General features: G+C 41.8%; 1 protein-coding gene across 2 annotated transcripts in view; it reads left to right on the top strand.

The window, feature by feature from the left end:
- Window positions 1-20,703, top strand: part of LIMA1 (LIM domain and actin binding 1) — a 42,809-nt gene extending 22,106 nt beyond the window's left edge. Inside the window, exons 5-11 of one of the 2 annotated variants that reach the window (XM_032782301.2) lie at window positions 4,250-4,358; window positions 6,254-6,408; window positions 9,311-9,418; window positions 11,611-11,668; window positions 13,532-13,647; window positions 17,806-17,939; window positions 18,418-20,703. In XM_032782301.2, the coding sequence (XP_032638192.1) occupies window positions 4,250-4,358; window positions 6,254-6,408; window positions 9,311-9,418; window positions 11,611-11,668; window positions 13,532-13,647; window positions 17,806-17,939; window positions 18,418-19,441 (1,704 nt within the window). In that variant the 3' untranslated portion in view covers window positions 19,442-20,703. The remainder of the gene's footprint in view (window positions 1-4,249; window positions 4,359-6,253; window positions 6,409-9,310; window positions 9,419-11,610; window positions 11,669-13,531; window positions 13,648-17,805; window positions 17,940-18,417) is intronic. The other variant, XM_032782302.2, reaches the window with a different exon arrangement.
- The last annotated feature ends 1,317 nt before the right edge of the window (window positions 20,704-22,020 follow it).

Raw genomic sequence — 22,020 nt, 5'->3', positions numbered from 1 at the left:
ATGTTAATTTTATGTTAAAGTTGGGGAGCATAACCTAAAACATTCCATTTAAGCATTAAGATATAATTGTCCCTTGGAGTTGTTCTGAGGCAGGTACTTGTTCTTTTTGGCACTGTTAATCTAATATGTAGTGACTTGTATTCTTATGTTGCTATATAAATTAGGTGTGGTTTGCCAAAAGCAAGATGAGTTGTTGGGCAAATAACCAAATGGAATGGCAATGGTCCACTTGCAGCATCTTTCATCCAAGAAACTTGGGGCTTTTCAGAAATTAGTAATTTGTTTTTGTTGTATACCCCATTTCACAGATGGGGAAACTGAGGTAAAGCAAAGTATAGTACTTTGCCCAAGATGTCACAGCAAGTTTGTGGCAAGTGCCTTACTGAATCAGGTGAAGGTATTCCTCCCCAGTCCTTCCTCTCTTCCCCCCCACAATGCATATGGTCAGTTGTTGGGGAGAGCTGAGGAGATTTGGCTTGAGATGTTAGTACACTTATGTTACTGCATAGCTACAGTCATGACACTGTCTACTTCCAGTATTTGACTCTGATTTCCCGCTGCAGTGAATTCCAGTTTGACAATATACTGAGTGAAGTGGTATTTCACTCTGTTCTAAACTTATTGCCCTATAACTAGTGTCCATTTGTTCCCCTGATGGCATAAGATGAACAAAAGAGAGGACTATACCTCTCAGACTTTGAATCACTCAACTCCCTGCTAAGCAGAACCATAGTTACTTCAGTTACTCTAGATTGTAAACTCCTTGGGGGCTGTGACCAGGTTTTGCTCTGGTTGATAGGATAGCCAGTACAGTGTGCTTTCATGCATAATGGAATGAATCATACCACGAGGGAGTATTTTGCCCAATCTGGTTTAAAAGCATCGTGAAAGAATTTTACCTTAAGCTTCAGGAAACCCTAGCATTTTATTTTATTTCAGTTGACGTGTTTAGTCTACATAATCTGTGAGCGAAGATTTCAGGGAAAGTTTGTTCAAATCAGTTCCAGTCTGCTGACAGGAAGGAGGATGGGGTATGTACGGAGGAGAGAGAGGAGGAGGAAACCACTCCTTAAGGAACTCAAGGAAGCTTCTAGACTTAGGCATCTCTGTTCTTAAAAAGGATTGCTTGTCGTTTAAATGAGAATGGAATACAGATACACTCAAGATTTAGTTATATACATGAGAGCTTCTGGTTTAAGAGAACTGCTGTTCTTTAGTACTTCCAGATGCACTTACCTGACCAATTAAACTTTCTTCCTGGGTCATATTGTGCACTTGTAATAACTTGTTTGTTCCACCTTCCTTTCTGCTAACCACACCCAATATAAAGAAGCATGAACTTTGTGTTTAACTTTGCATACTAGATGTCAGCTATGTCTCCAAATTTATGCTAGTAGGAACTTGCAATAGGCTAATGCATCTGAAGTTCACCTTCACCCCTTCCCTTCCATCCCCCAAAAGGACACTGTTCCTTAGCAGCACTCTCCCAAAAATCTCTGCCTAAAATACTCAGCTCTATGTATTGGGAGAAAAGAGAAACTGTTGTCTATATTTTAATCTCAAACTGTAAGTAAGGTTTCAGGCACTTCAGAGTGTTGGCTCAGTGTAGTAGTGATGGTGGAACACAACAAGAATGTGCAAGCAAATCTTGGAGATGACTGAGAAGTCTGCAAATTCCTAGAAGTGTGTAGGCTCTGCTCTGGTGCATCTATCAGTACGTTCACCAGAAGGAAAAGGTTTCTTAGTAAAATGCTTTTCCAGTAAAAAAACATTATCAGTTTTCTAAACTATAGAAATATAAAATTTCTTTAACCTTGCCAATAGAAAACAAGGGATTTTCCAACTGTGTTTTCCTTTCCCGGTGAAGTTCCTCTGTTCTGTGTGCTAAAGAGCCTGATTTTTTCACAGAGATTATCTTATAGTACAGCTCTGTTAGTATAAAACTGGAATTTCTATCAGTTTGGTGACCAGAAAATGAGAGAATTGTTGGAAGCAGGAAAATAAATGTGTGGTTGGAGTGTTTTGCCAAATCTCCGCCCCCTTAATTTCCAGTGGGCTCTGAGACTTAACTCTTCCTGGGGAGAAGAGAGCTCTCCTCTCCTCCTGCTGTTTTTATAGGTTGACTTTTGGCTGTGAAAACATCCAGTCTTGGTATAGGCCAGGGGTAGGCAACCTGTGGCACGTGTACCAAAGGTGGCACACAAGCTGATTTTCAGTGGCACTCTCACTGCCTGGGTCCTGGCCACCAGTCTGGGGGGTTCTGCATTATAATTTAATTTTAAATGAAGCTTCTTAGACATTTTAAAAACCTTGTTTACTTTATATACAACAATAGTTTAGTTCTATATTATAGACTTACAGAAAGAGACAGTCTAAAAACCATTAAAATGTATTACTGGCTTGCAAAACCTTAAATTAGTGTGAATAAATAAATGAAGACTCAACACACCACTTCTGAAAGGTTTACCGACAAACAGGTGTAGGCAAACTAAACTCTGCACACCACAGAGAATTCAGAGGAGCTGTTGAAACTTATTTCTATAATTGTTGGATTTTTTTTTATTGTGCACCAAAAAGTTCTATAGGGAGCCATTTGAGAGTTGATTGCAGCAAATATGTATCAAATCTGAAGGAGCTGACCAGAGAATGTCTATGCTGCTAGTACAAAACATCCTAGCATGAGAATGGCCATGCTGGGTCAGATCTGTGGTCCATCTAGCTCAGTATCTGTCTTCTAACAGCAGCCAGTGTTGGATGCTTCAGAATGAACAAGGCAGTAGTTTAGCGATCCATCTCGTCGTCATTTCCCAGCATCTGGCAGTCAGGCTTAGGGACAGCCAGAGCACGGGGTTGCATCCTTGACCATCTTGGCTAATTGTCCTTGATGGACCTATCCTGCAGGAACTTCTTCCTTTCTTCTTTTTTTGAACCCAGTTATAGTTTTGGCCGTCACAACATCCCGTGGCAGCAAGTTTCACAGGCTGACACTGAGTTATGTGACCAAGTACTTCCTTTTGTTTGTTTTAAACCTGCTGCCTATTAATTTCATTGGGTGACCCCTGGTTCTTGTGGAAGGGTAAATAACGCTTCCTTGTTCACTTTCTCCACACCATTCATGATTTTTATAGACCTCTATCATATCCCCCTTAGTAGTCTTTTCAGTTTAAAAAAAAAAAAAAAAAAAAGTCCCAGTCTCTTCAATCTCTCCTCATGTGGAACCTCTTCCATACCTCTCATCATTTTTTGTTCCCCTTCTCTGTACCTTTTCCAATTCTAATAACTTTTTTGAGATGGATCAACCCAATCTGCACATGGTATTCAAGTATGGGTGTACCGTGGATTTATATAGAGGCATTGTATCCAGCATCACAGCAGTGTGGTTGGTGGTTTATCCTGGAGATCTGAGGCTATTTCTGTCCAGCACCAACCTATTGCAGTCTACCTGACTACCAGACCTAATTTGGGGGTCAGCTTGACTCTGATAGGTTGTGCTTATTGATTGATATCAAACGTAACTGAAGTCATCTGCTAAAGTTTTCGTTCTCCTTTGTAGTTACTGAATAGTAATGCTGATGTATTCAGGGCCGGCGTTTCCATTTAGGCGACCTAGCGTCGCCTAGGACACCAGAATTTGGGAGAACGGCATTTCGCCGACCTCGGCGGCAGTTGGGCGGCGGGGGGTCCTTCCGTGCTCTGGGTCGTCGTCGGCAATTCTGTGGCAGGTCATTCAGTCACTCCAGGACCTGCCACCGAAGTGCCCTGAAGACTGGGAGTGCGGAAGAAGCCCCCAATTGCTGCTAACGACCGGGAGCGCGGAAGGACCCCCCGCCTAGGGTGCCAAAAACCCTGGCGCCGCTCCTGGATGTATTGGTATCTTAAAACTTATTTCTCTCTTAATTTCACATCTTGATTAAATGATTGTTACTGAGCTTGTAAACTGTTAATTTATAAACTGGTATGAGTGCTTATATATCTCCTTCCCTGGACATCTAGCTTGTAGGTTATGTACTGGAGATCAGCATCTAACACATGGCATTCTAGTTGTTTTTCACAATCAAAAGGCATCTATGGATATGTCTGGAGAGGTAGGTATCCTGTGACCAAACTTGATATTGCTTAAATAGGACATCTGCTAGATGTGTTTAGTCCAGTAAAGGAGATTTGCTAGAGTCACCTATGCATCTCAAAGGATTATGTACAACAATCTCTGGCTTGTCCAGACAGCTCATAGGTGGGTTTTGTTTTACAGATTTTTCAGGACCAGAGTAGGACTGCAGATAGCAGGAGAATCTCTGAAAACAGCTTTTCTTCAGAGGACCTTGACATCTGCTCTGGAGAGAGGAGTCATAATGCTTCAGGTCGGTAGTCTTGAGCCATTTGGGCCTGTGCATTAAAACAACTCCCTTTTGTGCATGTAACAGTAGGGGAATAATGTTGTCTGGCAGAGGAAGGAGAGAGAACGCCTTCCATCTGAAGCTTGAGGCAGTGTGGCCCTTGAGTACTGGACTGGGACTCAGAGGAGCTGGGTTCTTATTCCCTACTCTGTCACTCTCCTGCTGGGTGACCTTGGGCAAGTTGCTTCCCCTGTTTTCCCCATCTGTAAAATGGGAATAATGATACTGACCTCCTTTGTAAAGTGCTTTGAGATCTACTGATAAGTGCTAGATAAGAGCTGGGAATGATTGATGATGATTATGAACACTAATAAACAAAGCTTTTTTTACATAATATCTTTGCACCCCACCCATATCTTTCTCCGGGATCCTACAGAAAAACTAGGGCATGGGAGAAAACTTCATAACAGAGCTAATAGAAGCCATATCTCTTGATTCCTAGTCCCATGTTCTATTAGATGGTGGTACTTCTTGTCTTGGAAAATAAACTTAATTTAGAAACCAAAGAAATAATAAACACTCTTCTCCCTAATTCCCTGCCTGCCAGTATTTCCCTTGTGACCCAGTACGGTGAAATTCTTCATGTTGCTTTAAATCCCTCCAAAAGTTAAGCACTTGCTATGGAATTCTTGTCTCATGAACACTACCTTGTATTGTCCAGGTATCTTTAAATAGCTTTTGTTAGAAATATAGCTTTAAATGCAACTCCTATGTTTCCAGCCTATGGCTAGCATTGAACTTTACTTCCTAATGTTGCAAACAATATCCTTATCTGAGCCAGGCTAGAGAGAGCAATTAAAGGTACCAATTCTTACCATTCCACACCCTGTTAAAACATTATGCCTTCTATATTAAAATGAATTTTTCATTTTGAGGCTGCGTTAGTGAAAGGTCTCCATTTCTAGTTCTCCACTTGTGGTCAAAACTAGCTTCCCAGTTAAGGTCCACTTACATAATAGTTAGTTGAATAATCAGAGGTGCTTGGCCCTTAAATCTTTTCCCTGTCTAAAATAAAGGCTGTAAGATGGCGGTGAATTGATGTGAAAAAAGGATGGCTTGGTAATCCGTGACAGAGCACTGGGAGTTAAGAGATCTGGACAAAATGCTTAATATCTGTTCTTCTATCTCCTCTTATGTGAAATAGATAGCTCTTGCCCATCTTGCCAGTATGATGTGAAATTAGGTTTAGTTGTTTTATGAAGTGTTTTTGTTTTGAGATCTTCAGATGGAAGATACCATGTAAATGGTATATTTGGGGATTTATTAGTAGTGGAGTGCTAAGCTTCACCTCCCCCCTCCCTTTTATTTTTTTTAAAATAGCCGTATGTTCCTTCCTTTCCCCGCCTCCATCTCCTTCCTCCCTGCCCCTCCCCCCCCCCCCCAAAAAAAAAAAAACCAAAAAAAAAAAAAACCCCAAAGAAACAAACCAAAACCTGGATACATTAGTGGTGTAATGAACAGTCTTGCATTACCATTCTTTTCTGGGTTAAATAAAACTGAACCCATTTGTTCTCTTCAGCACTTCTCACCTGCTATCTGCTTGATAATGCCTATATGTTCTTCTAAGTACAGATGGTTTTTACCGTCTTTACTGCTGAGGAGTTTACTGGCTGGATTGTGCCAAAGCAGATGTTAACTGCACATTCTGAGGTGCTGCTTTTAGGATTCAGTTGTATTTGCAGGGGTAGACTGATACTCCTGGTATAGCATAAGCCATGGGGTAGAACATCTCTCAAGTCTGGGATTCCCGAATGTTTTGGGAGTGGAGGAAGAGACCTGAATCTCTTTGAACAGAAGATTTTACTATTCAGTGCTTCACTTATGAAGGTTACTCTAACCATATAATGTCCTTGTTCCAGATCACCTAGTCTGTAGCTCTCCAACACTCAGTCCAGACAAGCCAGAGAATAGAAGAAACCTGGAGATGCCTCACTTAACAGAAACTTCAATAAAGGATAGACTGGCAAAGTACCAGGCAGCTGTGTCCAAGCAAGGCAGCTCCACAGGCCACATGGTACGTGTCTGAAGTAGTGGGTGTCCTACTGGTGTAGCCCTGAGGCTAGAAAATAGTTCTGATGGAAATTAGGCTATTAAAATGTAATGTTCTCATGTTTGATGAGAACATAATATTCATTGTCTCACTTGGAATTAAAAGCTGTCTTCTGCTCTGAAGAATTGAGAAAACTGCAGTAAGAGATGTGTACTTGCCCTTTCCTGAAATAATCTTAATACTTTCTGAAGACCCTCCTTTGAAATGCAACTGGAATCTTTTTTACTTTTTCTGCATGTCTGTAGCACTCTGTATCTGAAGATCTCTGCATGCTTTAAAAACACTAATGAAATGTAATCTTACCCCTGTGATTTTGGGGAAAGTGAGATGAAGTGACTTACCCAAGGTAATACAATAGAGTTCAGATCTCCTGACACAGTCCTGTGCTTTATAACCAGCCATCTTCCCCTTTGCAACCATTCCTTTTCTCATCTATTCATATGAACTCGGTACAGGTAAGAAACAGGCTATTACAAAAATCTGAGCTGTCCTCATTGGCCAGATAACTGAACAGGAAATGAGAAGCTAGTGAATCACAGCAAACTGTATTGTAGCTAAAGAAACAGCAAGAGTCTAAGCTTATGTACCAGAAAGGGGTGTGTCAGTTGGAACCATCAGCTGCTTTGTTTGATGTTAGAGGCTTTTGTTAAACTTGTGTCCTTTCTAGCCATACATTCCACGTGGATGACTATTCTAGGTAGAGAAACTAGACGGGTGACTTTTTGGCCCCCAGTGTTGACGAGTCTCCAAGTTAAGCTTGGGAAGTGCTTGTGGTTCTTAGAAGTGTCTATATCTAGAGATGCATTTTGAATCTTGCTTCTGGAACTCCACAGCCCAAGCTGAAGGGATTTCTCCATGCCATATGCAGTGTGGGTCTAATTCTCAAGACTTTGGACAGTACCTGAAGTAAACTTAATGGCATGAGCTGAAAGTAATTGCAGCCAATGTAATAAATCTGCTTAACTGCTAATAGCAGATTTTAGATCATGCTTCCCTGTGTTACATTCAGTTTGCTGAATTGTCTTTTCCAGTTTGTAACAGAGATGGCTGGGGTTCACTGACTAAACCATTCCCCAGAAGCCAGCAGCCAGCCAGTTTAACAAATGGACTCCTTTAGGTTTTGTTCACTGTGAAGTCCAAACCACACCAGCTGGAACACTAGTCTGGCTTGATGTCCCATTGTGAGCAGAGCTTATTTGAATGCCCCTGCTGTCTGAGCCTATGCTATATAGATTATCACCCTCAGTCACTCCCAGCAGAATTCTATTGTGGCCTCTTAACATTGATTGTAGCTAAGTGTGGATGCAAATTGCTACAGCAATGTTAACAATAATTTCCAAATAAGCCAGTGGAAGCTATGGCTCTTATTCCTTGGTAGAATCACTGAAAGCTATCTCCCCACTATGAATTCCTTGTATTCCCCACTGTCAGGGGGCACAATGGATCTTGCTGGTGTGGAAGTGTGCAATTTGTACTTCATCCTGTATGTATCCAGCTGAAATACCGGTAAAATCTTAAAGCAAGGTCCAGACCCATATATGCTATAAAACAGAATTATTAAATTCTTTTTGGGGAAGAGAACTCTTTTGAGGGTTGTCTGTGTAGACAGCACCTGATCAGGACCAAGGGCTTGTCTACATTGGCAACGTTAAAGTGCTGCTGCACGTGGCTTGTGTAGTTGAAGCAGAGCGCTAGGAGAGAGCTCTCCCAGCACTCTTTAATAACCCCCCCAAAAAACCCACCTCCAGAAGGGGTGCAGCTCCCAGTGCTGGGGCACCATCTACACTGGCGCTTTACAGCTCTAAAACTTGATGCGCTCAAGGGGGTGTTTTTTCACACCCCTGAGCAAGAAAGTTGCAGTGCTGTAAAGTGCCAGTGTAGACCAGCCATAAGGATACTGTATATTTTCTTCTGTTGGAAGTGTGATGGCATAATCCCTTCAGAACACTGCAAAGGATACTTGGAAAAATTACTTCTATTTAAAGACCTGTCATATTAAACACTAAGGTTCAAAAAGATAGGGACAAGCATATAGAGCTGTATTTTTTTTTAAGGCCTTTTGATGTCCAGTATGGTGCTGGTGCTTGGCAGCTTCTTCCCCTGATGCAGAAAGGCTGTCTCATGAAAGGCATGAGCATTGCGTTGCCACAGAGTCTACTGACTGATTGATTGGGAAAGGAAGCATGAGGTTTCTCTGGGGTTTTTTAGATGAAAATTTGGAAGACTTTTCTGTAAAACTTTCCTGAAATGAGACAAACTTTGAGAAAGATGAAGGTCCAATTTGTCACCTGGCTGGTTGACGTGCATTGAAGCTCGGGCAAAACTCTCTTTCATAGTTCATTAGAGAATAATACATGTTCCTTGCCCTGAAGTGCTTATGACCTAAATAAAACAAAACATGAGGCAGCATTTCAGGTAAGGGAAGATGTGGAATTATCCAGAGTGACAAGAGGAAAGAAGTATCAGAGGGGTAGCCGTGTTAGATCTGTAAAAGGAGCAGAGAATCCTGTGGCACCTTACAGACTAACAGACGTATTGGAGCGTGAGCTTTCGTGGGTGAATACCCACTTCATCAGAGGAAAGAAAGAAAAGTTGGCTTTAAGGACAGACTCGGTTGGTTCTTGGTGGAAAGGTATTTTGATACTGTGGTGATGATATGGAATAAAAGTTATACTCCCTTTATTATCCTACATTTCCTCCCACTCCTTGGTGTATTTCACTTATCAAATATTTGTAGACTCCCTTCAGTCATCAGCTGTGTGTTACAAGACATAGTATTCACAAGACTTCTTTTAAGAAGAAGCATGGAAAGTTCTGTCACTGTAAGGGAAAAAGGATGTCAACACTCAATTCCTTTGCTCTATAGAATGAGATTCAAGCCAGTGACAGTGAAATCAAGAGTTACCAATCTGAGCAGAAGGAGAATGTGCCACCAAGTCCTGAGGACTCCGTTTCCCATCAGGATGGGGATAAGGTAAGATGCACTCGTATTGATTGAGGATCAAGAACTCTCCTTGAAATGGAACTGCTTGAAGACACACAGGAGGCATCTGGAAATTCAGGTGTATTGGCTGATACAAATTATTTGCATGCTGTGACACTCATGATTTTCAGATGATCAAAATGTAGGATGGTAATTACAAACAAGCAAGAGAAATCTTAATTTATAAGACTCTAAATAAAGTCCTTTGTGTGCAGAATATCTAGCTATTTTTTATAACTTTGTCTAGAGGGGGTTGCGCTTGTCTGTCAAATATAGTAAATGTTCTTGATGTGGCAGAATCCTTGAATTTCATAATGATGGCATATTAAGAACATGGGAGGAAGAAGCATTATCTAATAGCAGCAGCAGACTGGAAGAGGGGCCTCCTGCATCTTATTTCTGACTCTACCATTCCTGAGTGACCTTTGGGCAAGCCACTATACTCTACTCTTCTGTGCCATTTTCCCCCTCTGTGAAATGGGGACAACACCTTGTAGATGCTTTGCTTGCACACTTAAATTTCTGGTAAAGTGCCTGGGGAGCCTCAGATGAGAGAAGATGTGTAAATGCAAAGTACTGGGTCACAATGACTTGAAAGTGGGTCTCTGCGGCAAAGTTGCCAGATCTTGTTTAATGTAACTGGCAACCTGATTAGCTTTTTTGTTCCTGCTGTTTAAACTTAATTTTAAAAATGAGTATATAATTACTGTCCCCTTCTTCACACAGTAAGCAAAGTCTCAAAGCATCTGTGACTTAAACTGGGAGATGGTAGAAGGGGATAAAAGTAGCCAAACAATAATACTTCAGATACTGTGCATTACAGGCTTTCTGAACACATGGCAGCCTAATGCTGGGAGGGCTTTTAAACCTTTCCGCACTTCCCTCGGCAGGCAACCAGAATGTTGCTTTCAGCTTCTTGCTGGGAACTGAGTGAGTCTTCACATTTTAGCTGCTTGTGGAGTGGGAAAACAGCCACCAAGGGGAGCCTCTTAAAAGGAAACCTATTAAATAAAAGCAGTTTCTCTGTTAGATTTTCTGTTGTTGAACGGAAGGTTTGAATAAAACCCTCTCTCTGCTAGCTCTTAGAGTGAAGTTACTTGAATTTATAGGCATTCCTTTAGTGACTGACTTGATGTGTAATATGAGCACAGTGTAAGAATCCACATTAAATAGACTGTGTGGTAGTAGGATGGTCACTTGGACATCACTGCAGGATCAATCTACTGTCCCTGTCCAGGGCACATCTATTAAATGGCAGAAATTTCTGGAGAAAGAGAGGTTCAACAGAACCTCACTCACCTATACACTCATAATTCAAATGCAAAAAACCACTTCTCCCCTCATCCTGTACATCCCAAAGATTCAGTAACAGAGTGGTTAAAAATTCTTTATGATGTATACAAAGTGAACTGTGGAATGCTTATTAGGCAGTATCATAAAAATTCAACTAGTCAGATGAACAAAGTATGTTATCTGGACTTGTTTACTTCCTCATTAATTTCCAAGGTGCAATCCTTTGCAATAGGACTTTCAGTCATTAGTGTGAATTAGTGAGGTTCTGCTGTTAATCTGATTATGGCATTTTAGTTCCTCAATGTGCAAATATATTTAAGCTATATTTTATTTAACGTATAGAGAGAACCAGGTTAAAATAGCCCTCTAGAGCCTGCATTGAGCTTTTCACCTGGTATGTAAATTATTCCATACCTGAACCAAGCTTATACTAGGCTGTGTTAACAGTTCTGTTAATGAAAATCTTGTACTTCATAGTATTTATGTGTGAGCTGAGCAGAAGGCATAAAACAGTGAAATTTGTAAATTCTTTTCTAAAGAAGGATGTAGAAGACAGACCAAGCATGTTTGATCTAAACTGGGAGGATCACAGCTTGTAGTTTTAGGGGGGGAACTTAGGCTCCTCTGTATCCTTGACTACTTAAGTGGCAATGAAGGAGGCCCTGAAGAAGGTGAGAAATCCAGAACATGTTTTGTAGCCAGTGCTAACATCGTTGAAGTTCTTAACTTAGGGTGGTCATTGGCTAGTAAACAGGCTTTTCTGTTTTAGTGTTCTATTAATTGCTCATTGTTTTGCTACTCATGTTGGGATGATCCATTTATAAATTTGAGTCCAACTGGTGAGCCCAGCTGACTTTCATATGGTTCACAGTATAACATTACTTTTGCAGGTTTTCTTCAGGGAGAAGAGTCTGGGTTTCCATTCCAATCTTTCTGAAGATGGCACCAGTAAGCACTCATTCGCCTAGCCCAATAAATAGAGTGGGCAGGTGGATGGCAGGATGAGTTGGCACTGTCGTCTTATCTGCCATGCTTATGTTGAGATCAGTTTGCCCTTAGAACCCATAGCTTCTGGAGGAAGCATCAGGATTCCCATTTAATCACAGGGATATGCTGGTCAAGACTGGATTCCATTTAACTTTATGAAGCAATCTGAGCATAAGAACTCACTCCTGTGGCACCTCCTGCTGGTCTTCTCAGGGAATTAGCTCTTCTAGCATCCTGGAGTACCCCCTGCAGGTTGATGATCCACCTTACCGCTGACCCCTGCATCCCTCCCAGATCCAGTGCCCTGTTATTGGGGGTGCTGCCCCCTGGCAGGAACCCTCAGTCTTAGGGTCTCCCCTCCCCAGGGAACACCCACCCATTAACCCCACCTTGCCTCAGTGTAAGGCTACTGCCAGTCACCATCTAGCCCCACTCCCTGGGGCAGACTGCAGTATACACCACTCATCACAAGCAAGGGTGGATTGGACCTGCTGCCTCTCTATAGCTGAGCTGCCCCTCTGCAGCCCCAGTGCTGGTCTTAGGCCCACAACCTGGGGGTTTTCCAGGCTGGAACTCCCCAGCTCCTCTAGCCTTCCCCCAGTCCTGCTCCACTCCCAGTACCCTGCTCAGCTCCCTAGCAGCTAGGCCCTTCTTTCTCTACAAGCAGAGAGAGACTCCTGAGCTTCTGGCTGCCCTGGCCACCTTATAAGGCCTGGTTAGTCTGTTTGGGGCATGGCCCCAGCTGCAGCCACTTCCTCCATTCAGCTGGGGTTTGCTCCCAGCCCCAGCCCTCTCCTGGGAAGCCCCGCAGGGCAGGACCGGATAACCACCCTGCTACATTAACACACATACCCGGAACCCAATAGGTACGCTAACACACACAATGGCAGCCCACTCACATTATCTAGGTGCTGCCTTGTAATTTTGTACCACATATAAACCAGTTGTTTGGTTAAAGTGGACATTGGTTCATGGCCCTGTAATGGTCAGCCTTGTCTTATAAACTCCCATTTCCAGTGGTTGAGAAATTGGCTATAGAATTTACTGATTATGAAACTTGTCATATGATAGCCCAGAAGGAGCAGATCTTGTTAATAAAATTGGGACTTTTTTTAAAAATGTTTTTAAAGATTACTATATTCAGAAGTAACAATCTTATTTCAACACTTGCAACCCCTTCAGATTCTTGGGATTTTTCTAATAAAAATCTTGTGCTAAAACCTCAGACCAGCTCAAGACCTGGGAATTTTTATCAGGTTTATAAGCTGGTTTGTAACTGTAGTGCTGAGTCAGCTTTAATGCTTGCTTTATAAAGGGGTTAAATTTAACCCCAGAAGTGCAGTTCTCCCACCATTTGGACTTTGTGTTCCAGAGCCAAATACAACAAGCACTGTAGCCAACAGATTACTCAATAAATATATTAGCAGTAGCTGATTGGCTAAGTTGCCTTCCAAAGGTATTTAAGCACATGTTTATAGCCTATTGACTTCAAGCTTAACTTTAGGCGTGTGCTTAACCATTTTATTGAAGTGGAGCCATATTTCCCAGAAACGAGGTTAGTGCATACTGAGAAGCTGGCACCTGTCTCATTTCCTCAACACAGCCACTCAATCGTTTGATAATTTCAGTGCAGAAAAAGATGAGTTAATATATTTGCTTGCTCTGGCACTAATGCTTTAGTCATACACGGTCAGGAACAGACAGACCTTTAAGCCTTTCTCTGACATAATTACTACATGGTCTTACCAGACTGAACTTCCTAGGAGTTTCTCTTGGTTTTTAAAAATGAGTTGAACAGAACTTTCCTTCCCCTCCCTTCTCCAGTTGAACTAAACTCACAGAGTGAGACTGAAGCCAAGAGACATGTCTACACAAAACAGCAGAGCTCTGATTCCAAACCCGTCAACCAGACTGCCACCTCTCCACCAAAAGTAGTGAAGGTACAGTAGCTATTTATTTCCTAAGCACCAGCAACAGTTAATACTTAAGCAAATCTGATTGTAACATAGAGTCAATCCAGCCTATGAATCTGTGTTTGCACTCTCAGGGGATCTTATGCTATTGACCCATCAGCATCCAAACTCTTCAGCAGAAAGCTCTTAAACTCACAGCTTTGCTTTATGGCAGGGGTAGGCAACCTATGGCACATGCGCCAAAGGCGGCATGCAAGCTGATTTTCAGTGGCACTCAACGCTGCCCGGGTCCTGGCCACCGGTCCAGGGCGCTCTGCATTTTAATTTAATTTTAAATGAAGTTTCTTAAACATTTTTAAAACCTTGTTTACTTTACATACAACAATAGTTTCTTTCTATATTATAGACTTTTATAGAAAGAGACCTTCTAAAAACGTTAAAATGTATGACCGGCATGTGAAGCCTTAAATTAGAGTGAATAAATGAAGACTCAGCACACCACTTCTGAAAGTTGCCGACCCCTGCTCTATGGTAAAGTCTTTAAAAAAACCTCATGCTGGAACTAACTCATGACAGAAAAGAGACTGGCTATAAAGGAACTTAGCTCAATGCTCAGCACAGGGTTTTGAGTTCTGAATGGAAAAGCATCTGAACACAATTGTAATTTAGTTCTTTAAAGATAGAGTTTGTGAGCTGCCTGCTGACAGCTGCCATATTGTTAAAGGGGCACGGTTCCAGTGACAGTGTGGGAATACTAATTTGCTTCTGGGATGGGAGGAGAAGTTTTGAGTACAGAAGTCTGGATGTAGGTCTTGCATTGACAAGCTCTTGGCTTTCCTTAAGTCAGAGTTCCTAGAGATTTTCATCTAGGTCCTGATGCTAATCTTTAAAACCCACCCTGGGGTCTGGCTGTCTGCCTTCCTCCTCGCCTCAGCCATGATAGCAGCTGCAATCAAGAAGGTATTCATAGCTGAGGGAGCTCAGTGTATAACTCCTCGGAGCTGGAGTCCTGGCATTATCAGAGGCAAGCCCTTAGATGTGAAATTCCCTTCCACTGGAGATCTGGATGGGTCCAAGTTTTATCATCTTTAGAGCCCAGTCTGCTGCTACTCTCCTTACCCAAGCCTTCCTTCAGTAGTGATGGCTGTAGACCTGCTCATGACTTCCTGGGATATAAACAGGCAAGAACAACCCCAATATAACTGTAGCCGAGGAAGTGATGGAGAATTTTTGGACAGGGATTTATTTTCTCACTTTGAGGCACACAGATGCTATGTGATGAGCACTTTAATGATATCTCAGTAACATGTGAGGTGCATCCCCTTCACACATGCTGTCTGAAATAGGAAGTCTTATTTCTGCTCTGCCACACACTTCCTATGTTACTCTTGGGCACATCACTTCACCACTCTGCATTTTTTCCCCCATCTGTAAAAGGATAGGTATAGTACTTATTTTATTTAAGAAGATAGCAAGATTTAATTAATTAATATCACAGTGCTGTGAGCACCTCTTCTCAAATTGTGCCCATATAGCACCTTTAAGATGGCAAAAATGCCTTTAGGATTGTATAACTTGGAAGGTATTCCAGTGTGTGTTCATATGTAAACTGCTTATCCTTTAAGTTTATGGTCCTTTGTGCTTATTTCAAAAGAATCTGCTAGCATGATAAAACCCAACTTGGATCTCTACCTTCATTAATAGTTGTTGCTGCAGTTTTTAGAGAATAGCCCAGATGCTGTTGATTTTTATGCAAGGTTCCTATTTCTCTTCCAGCTTCTGTTTCCTGTTCCTGGTTCCTAATCTCTGCTCCTGCCTTCTGCTTCCCTTCTAATGTGAGCTCAACTTTCAACTATCTCTCCAGCTCTCCTTTTTTTATTAACTGGGCTTTACCCTCCTCCTGTAGTAGCTATGTATAGTAATGCCCAGAAAGGAATCTTTTCTCTATGCACCCCAAAAACCACCTCTTCAGCAGACAAACAGGGGTCACTGTATACCCATGTAAGTTCCTCCTCTTAGTTGGAGACATGTATTGCAATAACACATGCTAGCACTATGCAGTGCAGCCTTGCACTTACGCCGGCTTGGGAAGGATAACAACTTTTATTGGTAAGGAAGTTAGTAATGCCTTGTTCCTTTTTGTGGCAAGGGTGGGTGAGTAGATCTTTGTCTGGGCTAGTAAACTTCAGTGGCGTGTTCTAGAGCTTGCACTGACTCACACAGAATTGGTGCAAAGGGTCAGTGCCTTGAAGTTCCCTTTTAAAAATAAACAAATCACTTGAGGCACTGGGAGTTTTTCGAGGTTTTCTATCAAGCTCTCAGTATGGATTAGTCCCTTAGTGTAATTTCAGATACCTAATATCAAAGTTTATTTTTAAAGTTCTCAATCTAAGTGCATTAGATGAGAAATAATATATAGCAAACTGCCAAATTATGTGCAACATTAAAGTTGTGACAAACCAGTTTAAATCAGCTGGCTCTGTTCAGCAACCTGATCCTCATCTATCATAACCTTCAGTTCTTAACCATGTCATCATTTTATTTAAAATACAAACTGGACACCAACCCCTGTAACTGTCTCCTGTGATGTTGCACTTCCTGCTTCCATATCCCTTAACCATCATATCCTTCTCGTAAAGGCTTTTAGTAAACTTATAGTAAAACATGCTTATGCAACAGAGTTGACTGTTATCTAAGTGTGATTTTTCTATACTCCTTGAACACTGGACCTAGGTAACTTTCTATTCTGTTGCTAGAAAAGCTGTTGCAATCAGGTCAGTCCAGAAGGGCTAGCTTTTTGACTGGATATTCAATGTGCCATTTCCTCTTTATTAAGCATCCATGTTAAGTCACCTCTAGTAGGTGTGTTAAGGAGTGGGGAGCATCAGGTGACCTCTTTGGTGAACACAGAATATCACCTCCTTGATGCTGTCAGGAGACGAATTCTGAGGTTATTCCCAAGTAGACGCTTAATACTTCCTAGTATTGGGTTTATCCTTACAATATTTCTTAACTTATGGGATGTTGCCTCTGATGGAGTACACGCACTGTTACCGGTCTGTCAACATCAGGGTTAACTTTAGTTATCTGTTATGTAACTTTCATTTTAGTGAAACTGCAAATCCCTAAAGCTGAGTATAGACTAGTGCCTTTGCTAGAGCTCTGAAATTTTTCATATGGGGTTAGATACATTTCTTGCTGCCCTGAACTACTGAGACTAACTTTTTTTAAAAGTAGACTGTAGGAATAAATTACTGGCTTAATCAGAGTTTGTATGGAAAGTTGCCTAAATGAGCAGCCTTCGTTCCTAAAGCCATAAGCATTTAGTAAAACTTACTCAGCCTAAGTCTTTGAGCAAACTGTTACCCTCCTGTCATCCTCTTCTCCCCTGTCCTTTCCCTTGTTTGGCCTTCTCATTACTTGTTCCCTCCACTGAGCTTCTTGTATTGCTGTTCATCTCACTGTGTGTGTGTGGTGTGTGGTGTGTGGTGTGTGGTGTGTGGTGTGTGGTGTGTGGTGTGTGTGTGTGTGTGTGTGTGTGTGTGTGTGTGTTGTTTTGTTAAACTTATCCCCTTTTGTGTATTCCCCACTTCCTCATCTTTCCCTATCAGCAGGTTTGAGGCAAAGAGGCTAGGACGTACAAGGTATTAAACACTGCAATTAAACACCTGTGGCTGGCCTATGTCAGCTGACTCTAGCTTGCAGGGCTCAGCCTGCAGAGCTGTAAAATTTCATCATAGGGCAGGCATTTGGCCTCAAGCAGGAACCTGAATGTTTACACTAAAAATTTACAGCCGTCGAACCTGAGTCGGCTGACACGGGCCAGTTGCAGGTGTTCAATTTCAGTATAGCCGTAGTCAGTCTCTTGGTAATGGTTTGACAGAGCTTATTTATGAACCATGTGAGAATTTTAAAACTTCCACTGTCAATTCTTGACTGTTGTCTTACCTCCGAGGTTTAGCTGATGGGGAACAGAGAGGGAGAATGCAGTCAAACCAAGACAATGAGCCTGTAATAGGTCTGCTTTACTCAGGTAGGGTACAGGGTACAAGTAGGGTTCAGAGCTGCTAATTATTAAATATTAAGTTGTTTCTGAGAACTCTGGAAGTCTTGGACAAAACCCAAGTCAAGTCTCCTCACCCACTAGTTCTGATCCAGTTAACAAGTCGTCTTTTCTTCCCTTAGAAGTTTCAGTTGCCAGTGAAGGAAACCTGTGTTGTGTGTCAGAAGACAGTGTACCCAATGGAACGTCTCTTTGCCAACCAGCAGGTGTTTCATATCAGCTGCTTCCGCTGTTCACATTGCAATAGCAAACTCAGGTAATCTGTGCAGAGAGTGAGGTATATGAGTGTGTCAGTCCTTTAGAAGGGAAATGCAGCCTTCCTAAAATATAACAGGAAGCTGAATATGATACTATGCAAATGTTCATCTGTGAATACAGGCAGCTGTAGTCTAGTTGATTGAGCAAGGGCCTGGGAGTTAGGTTCTACTCCCAGCTCTGCTGCTACCTTGCTGCATGACCTTGGACATGTCACTTGAATTCTCTAGACTAGTTTTCCTATCTGTTAGATGGGGATAATACCTACCTGCTGTAAAGATCTTTGAGCACTTAAGAGGAAAGCCCATAGAAATGCCTTTTTTAATGTACTGGGTAGGACTTTTTCTCTGGTGACACCAGGTCAACACACTGTTTGAGATGTTTAATGCCAAGTGTTTCAGTGATCTAGCTAAAATTCGGGCCTTAATCTGCAACTGATTGAGAGACATGCAAAGTGCTAACATTTTGTTTTCTTGCAGTCTTGGAACATATGCATCTCTGCGTGGGAATATTTATTGCAAGCCTCACTTCAATCAGCTTTTCAAAGCCAAAGGCAACTATGATGAAGGTTTTGGGCACAAACAGCACAAAGAACTATGGGTAAGCAAAACTGAGAACGAAGAGTCCCTGGAGAAATCTGCCCACACTGTAAATACAATAGAAGGCCCTCAAAGTCCAGGAGTAGAGGATGCCCCAATTGCGAAGGTGGGAGTTCTTGCAGCTAGCATGGAAGCAAAAGCTGCAGCTTTGCCTGGAAGGGAAGAGAAACCATCAGAAACAAAGAAACTGAGGATTGCCTGGCCGCCTCCGTCAGAGCTAGGTAGTCAAGGAAGTGCATTGGAAGAGGGTATCAAAGTATTTAAGCCAAAGTGGCCCCCAGAAGATGAGGTGTCGAAGCCAGATGTGCAGGAGGATGTGGACCTGGATCTCAAAAAGCTACGAAGAACATCCTCACTGAAGGAAAGAAGCCGTCCATTTACAGTAGCAGCCTCATTTAGAACAATGTCTGTTAAGGGCCATAAAACAGCAAATGTATCTTCTCCTACCAAAGCAGATAGGGTCACATTCAAACAAAGTGAAGAACTAGAGAGTGAGGCAGTGATGGAAAGAAAGCGAAAGGAAACAAGAGCTGAGAATGGGAACATCCAGAACACTGAAGAGAAGAATAAAGAACTGGAGGAAGAAAGAGGAAGGGAAGTGCCTGATATCAAGGCAGACAGGGAAGAGAACTTGGTACAGAATGGTCAGGTGGGTATGGAGACAGATGAGGAAGAAAAGGCCACAATGCAGCAGCCATCTCCAAATAAAGCAATATTTGACTCCAACTCTCCTAAACATTTCAGCTTATTGAACACGGTCACTGCTAAGGAATTATCCCCTAGCCAGAATAGGAAATCCAGAGATGATGTGTTCTGGGAAGGTGAAGATGTGGAAGATTTGTCTGTGGAAGAACAGATCAAGAGGAATCGTTACTATGAGGAAGAGGATGAAGATGAAGAATAAATTGGTCTTTCACTAGAAAACTTGCTGCAAGGTACTGGGCCTTAAATTGGTGTATTAGCTTTTAACAAGCAGCTGCCCTCTGTGAAAGTGATGCTATCCTGCACGTTGACACATTAGGGAACAACAGAATGTACAGATATGAGGTAGAAAAGTACACTAGAAACCTGCAAAGATCATATCTAGCTGTATGGAAACATGTTTGACCCCTTGGTGTGGGACAGCTGCTCCTACATCAGGTAATCACAATTTACAGCATGAGAACAGAGAGATCTATTCTATACCATGGTCATTGTATTTTATTCTTTATTCCAGTAACGGTAGTTTGCAGGATTCCACTGTACTCCCAAAGGTGGTATTAAACACTTTCTGTAATACACTGTTACCACTATGAATGCTACTGCAGTGCTTAGGGACCAATTCCAAAGGGACTTGCAGGTCTGCTTGAAAAAAATGGTGACTGAATGCACTTTAATACACGGAAAGGGCACAGCTGGGATGTTTTCCTCATGAAAACACTAATTTTCTTTGTACTTAGTATCTAGCAACTCAAATATATTGAGTACACAGAATGCAGTGTAATTCTTATTTGCTTGCTCTTAATGAGTGGAAAACTTCTTACTTTGCACTCTGTTCTTCTGTATACACAACTCATTCTAAACTGGAATTAAGAGGTAGTACAGCCCTCTGGCTGGCTAATGCACCAGTGTGCCCCTTGCTGGAATAGCAGTGCAGATCAAACCCCATGATGACTGACAATACTCTTGAAGACAAGCCATCCCTTTCACAGGAGTCTGCAGGGCATTACTCTTGCATTCCATGTGCATTTTCTGAGGTGACTTTTTTTTTTTTCTACTTTTAGATTTCATTCGCTCTTCTGATTCACTAAAACTGCAAGTAACTTTTGTAAGGCCTTTTGACAGTTATTAAAGCCTACTTGTACCAAACTGCCAGAACTTTTTTAATAGTTAGAACTGTGAGACTTACACATACAAAATCTAAGAAAACTAGACAAACAGTGGGATTCTTTCTTGGAACAGGTTTCTAGCAAAGCTTTTAGTGCATTTTTAAACTTGACAGGATTTATTTTACAAATAATTTGAAAGGGGGGGCGTTATTTCTACAGTAGTTTATTCTCTGTACTGTATTCACTTGAGAATTAGTCCTAACTATATTTTTATAGAGGTGTAAAATATTCTACTTTCTTCCAATCTTGCTAAGTATGAAACATTTTTATTCAATAAAGCTTTGTAATTTACTTTGAACTCTAAGACTGAAGCCTAATTCATGTTTTTGTTTTAACTGCAATAAGGCAGTATATAAGATGACCTTGGTTGAGAAGGATGAGTTCTCTTCTTTTAGTGTTGAAGTCTTCATAATGTGATTTCATACCACTAGGTGACACTGTTGGCCCACTGTAGCCAGTTTGGCAAATGGCAGTACACATGCTCCTGGAACAGGGATTAAAAAAACTGATAGATCAGAGGGACAAACTTGTTTAACCCTTTTCATTCTTGAGTTTTAATCAATTCTTAGAGAAAAGGACTTGAAGGCACTTCCTTAGTTACATGTCCTGGTCTGGGGGAAACCAAGTGATAGTGGTAGCTGTAGGTGGAGCTCCTCAGGGAAGGGGCAGACTGGGAATGTCTGGGAGGAAATACAGTAGGGAGTTAACCAGCAGCAGCAAGGAACTACTTATGCAGTAGGGGGAGAAGTCTAATAGGGCCGTTGTCTGGCCGAAAGACATCTAGCAGCTAGACGCGTGGCGGCCATGCGCAGTTGCATGAGATGCTGGCTGGCAGGAGTGTTGAGGGGTGAAAGTGGATATTGGCAGGAGGAGGTACACAGCCAGGCTAATAAGCTGATCTGTGAGCTGTTAATCATGTTTGGACTATAGAGGTAAAGAATGCATTTTTCTATTTCTTCTAAAATGCAACTGGGGCCTGATTCTCCCTCAACCCCATGAAAAATAAGAACTCCCATTGAAGTCAGTGAAAGCTGCAGGTGCAGAGACATCTGAAAAGCAGGTCCTTGGCTTATGGAAGTGAAGAGCAAGTAAAATGTGCTGTCTTCTTGTTTCAAGACTTTAATGCTTCAATTTGGATACTAAGTATGAAATCACATTTGTTAGATGTGCCCAATACCCATCCCATGTGGAGCCAATACTAACTCATGACATGGACCAAGTTGAGGGAAACATGATGTAGCTCATGGCACAGCTAGCTGAGACCTTGCCATTATGCATCAGTGAATAAGTGCCATAATTCCCAAGATGAGAAGGTTCAATTTCTGGGAAGTAAGGCTCACTATTGCCCTATCTTGGCAAATGACACTATAATAGTTTTCCCCCCTAGAGAAGTTTATACCACCACGAGAGTGTCTTGAATTTTGGCAAAAACTTAACATTTTAATGTCTGTACCCTTTCCAGTCATAGTTTTGTATGAGTGGCTATCACCACAATATAAGTGCTTACATAGGCCAGTTCATTTGCATCCATGATAGTGCAGCTGCTATGAGAACTAACAGAGCCACAAATTATCTTGTACAGTGTACTCAGATCCTCAACCCTAAGACACATTCA

The sequence above is a fragment of the Chelonoidis abingdonii genome, chromosome 26 (genome assembly GCF_003597395.2).
Source record: "Chelonoidis abingdonii isolate Lonesome George chromosome 26, CheloAbing_2.0, whole genome shotgun sequence".
Classification (NCBI taxonomy): domain Eukaryota; kingdom Metazoa; phylum Chordata; order Testudines; family Testudinidae; genus Chelonoidis; species Chelonoidis abingdonii.
This window is presented reverse-complemented; position numbering and strand designations above follow the sequence as displayed.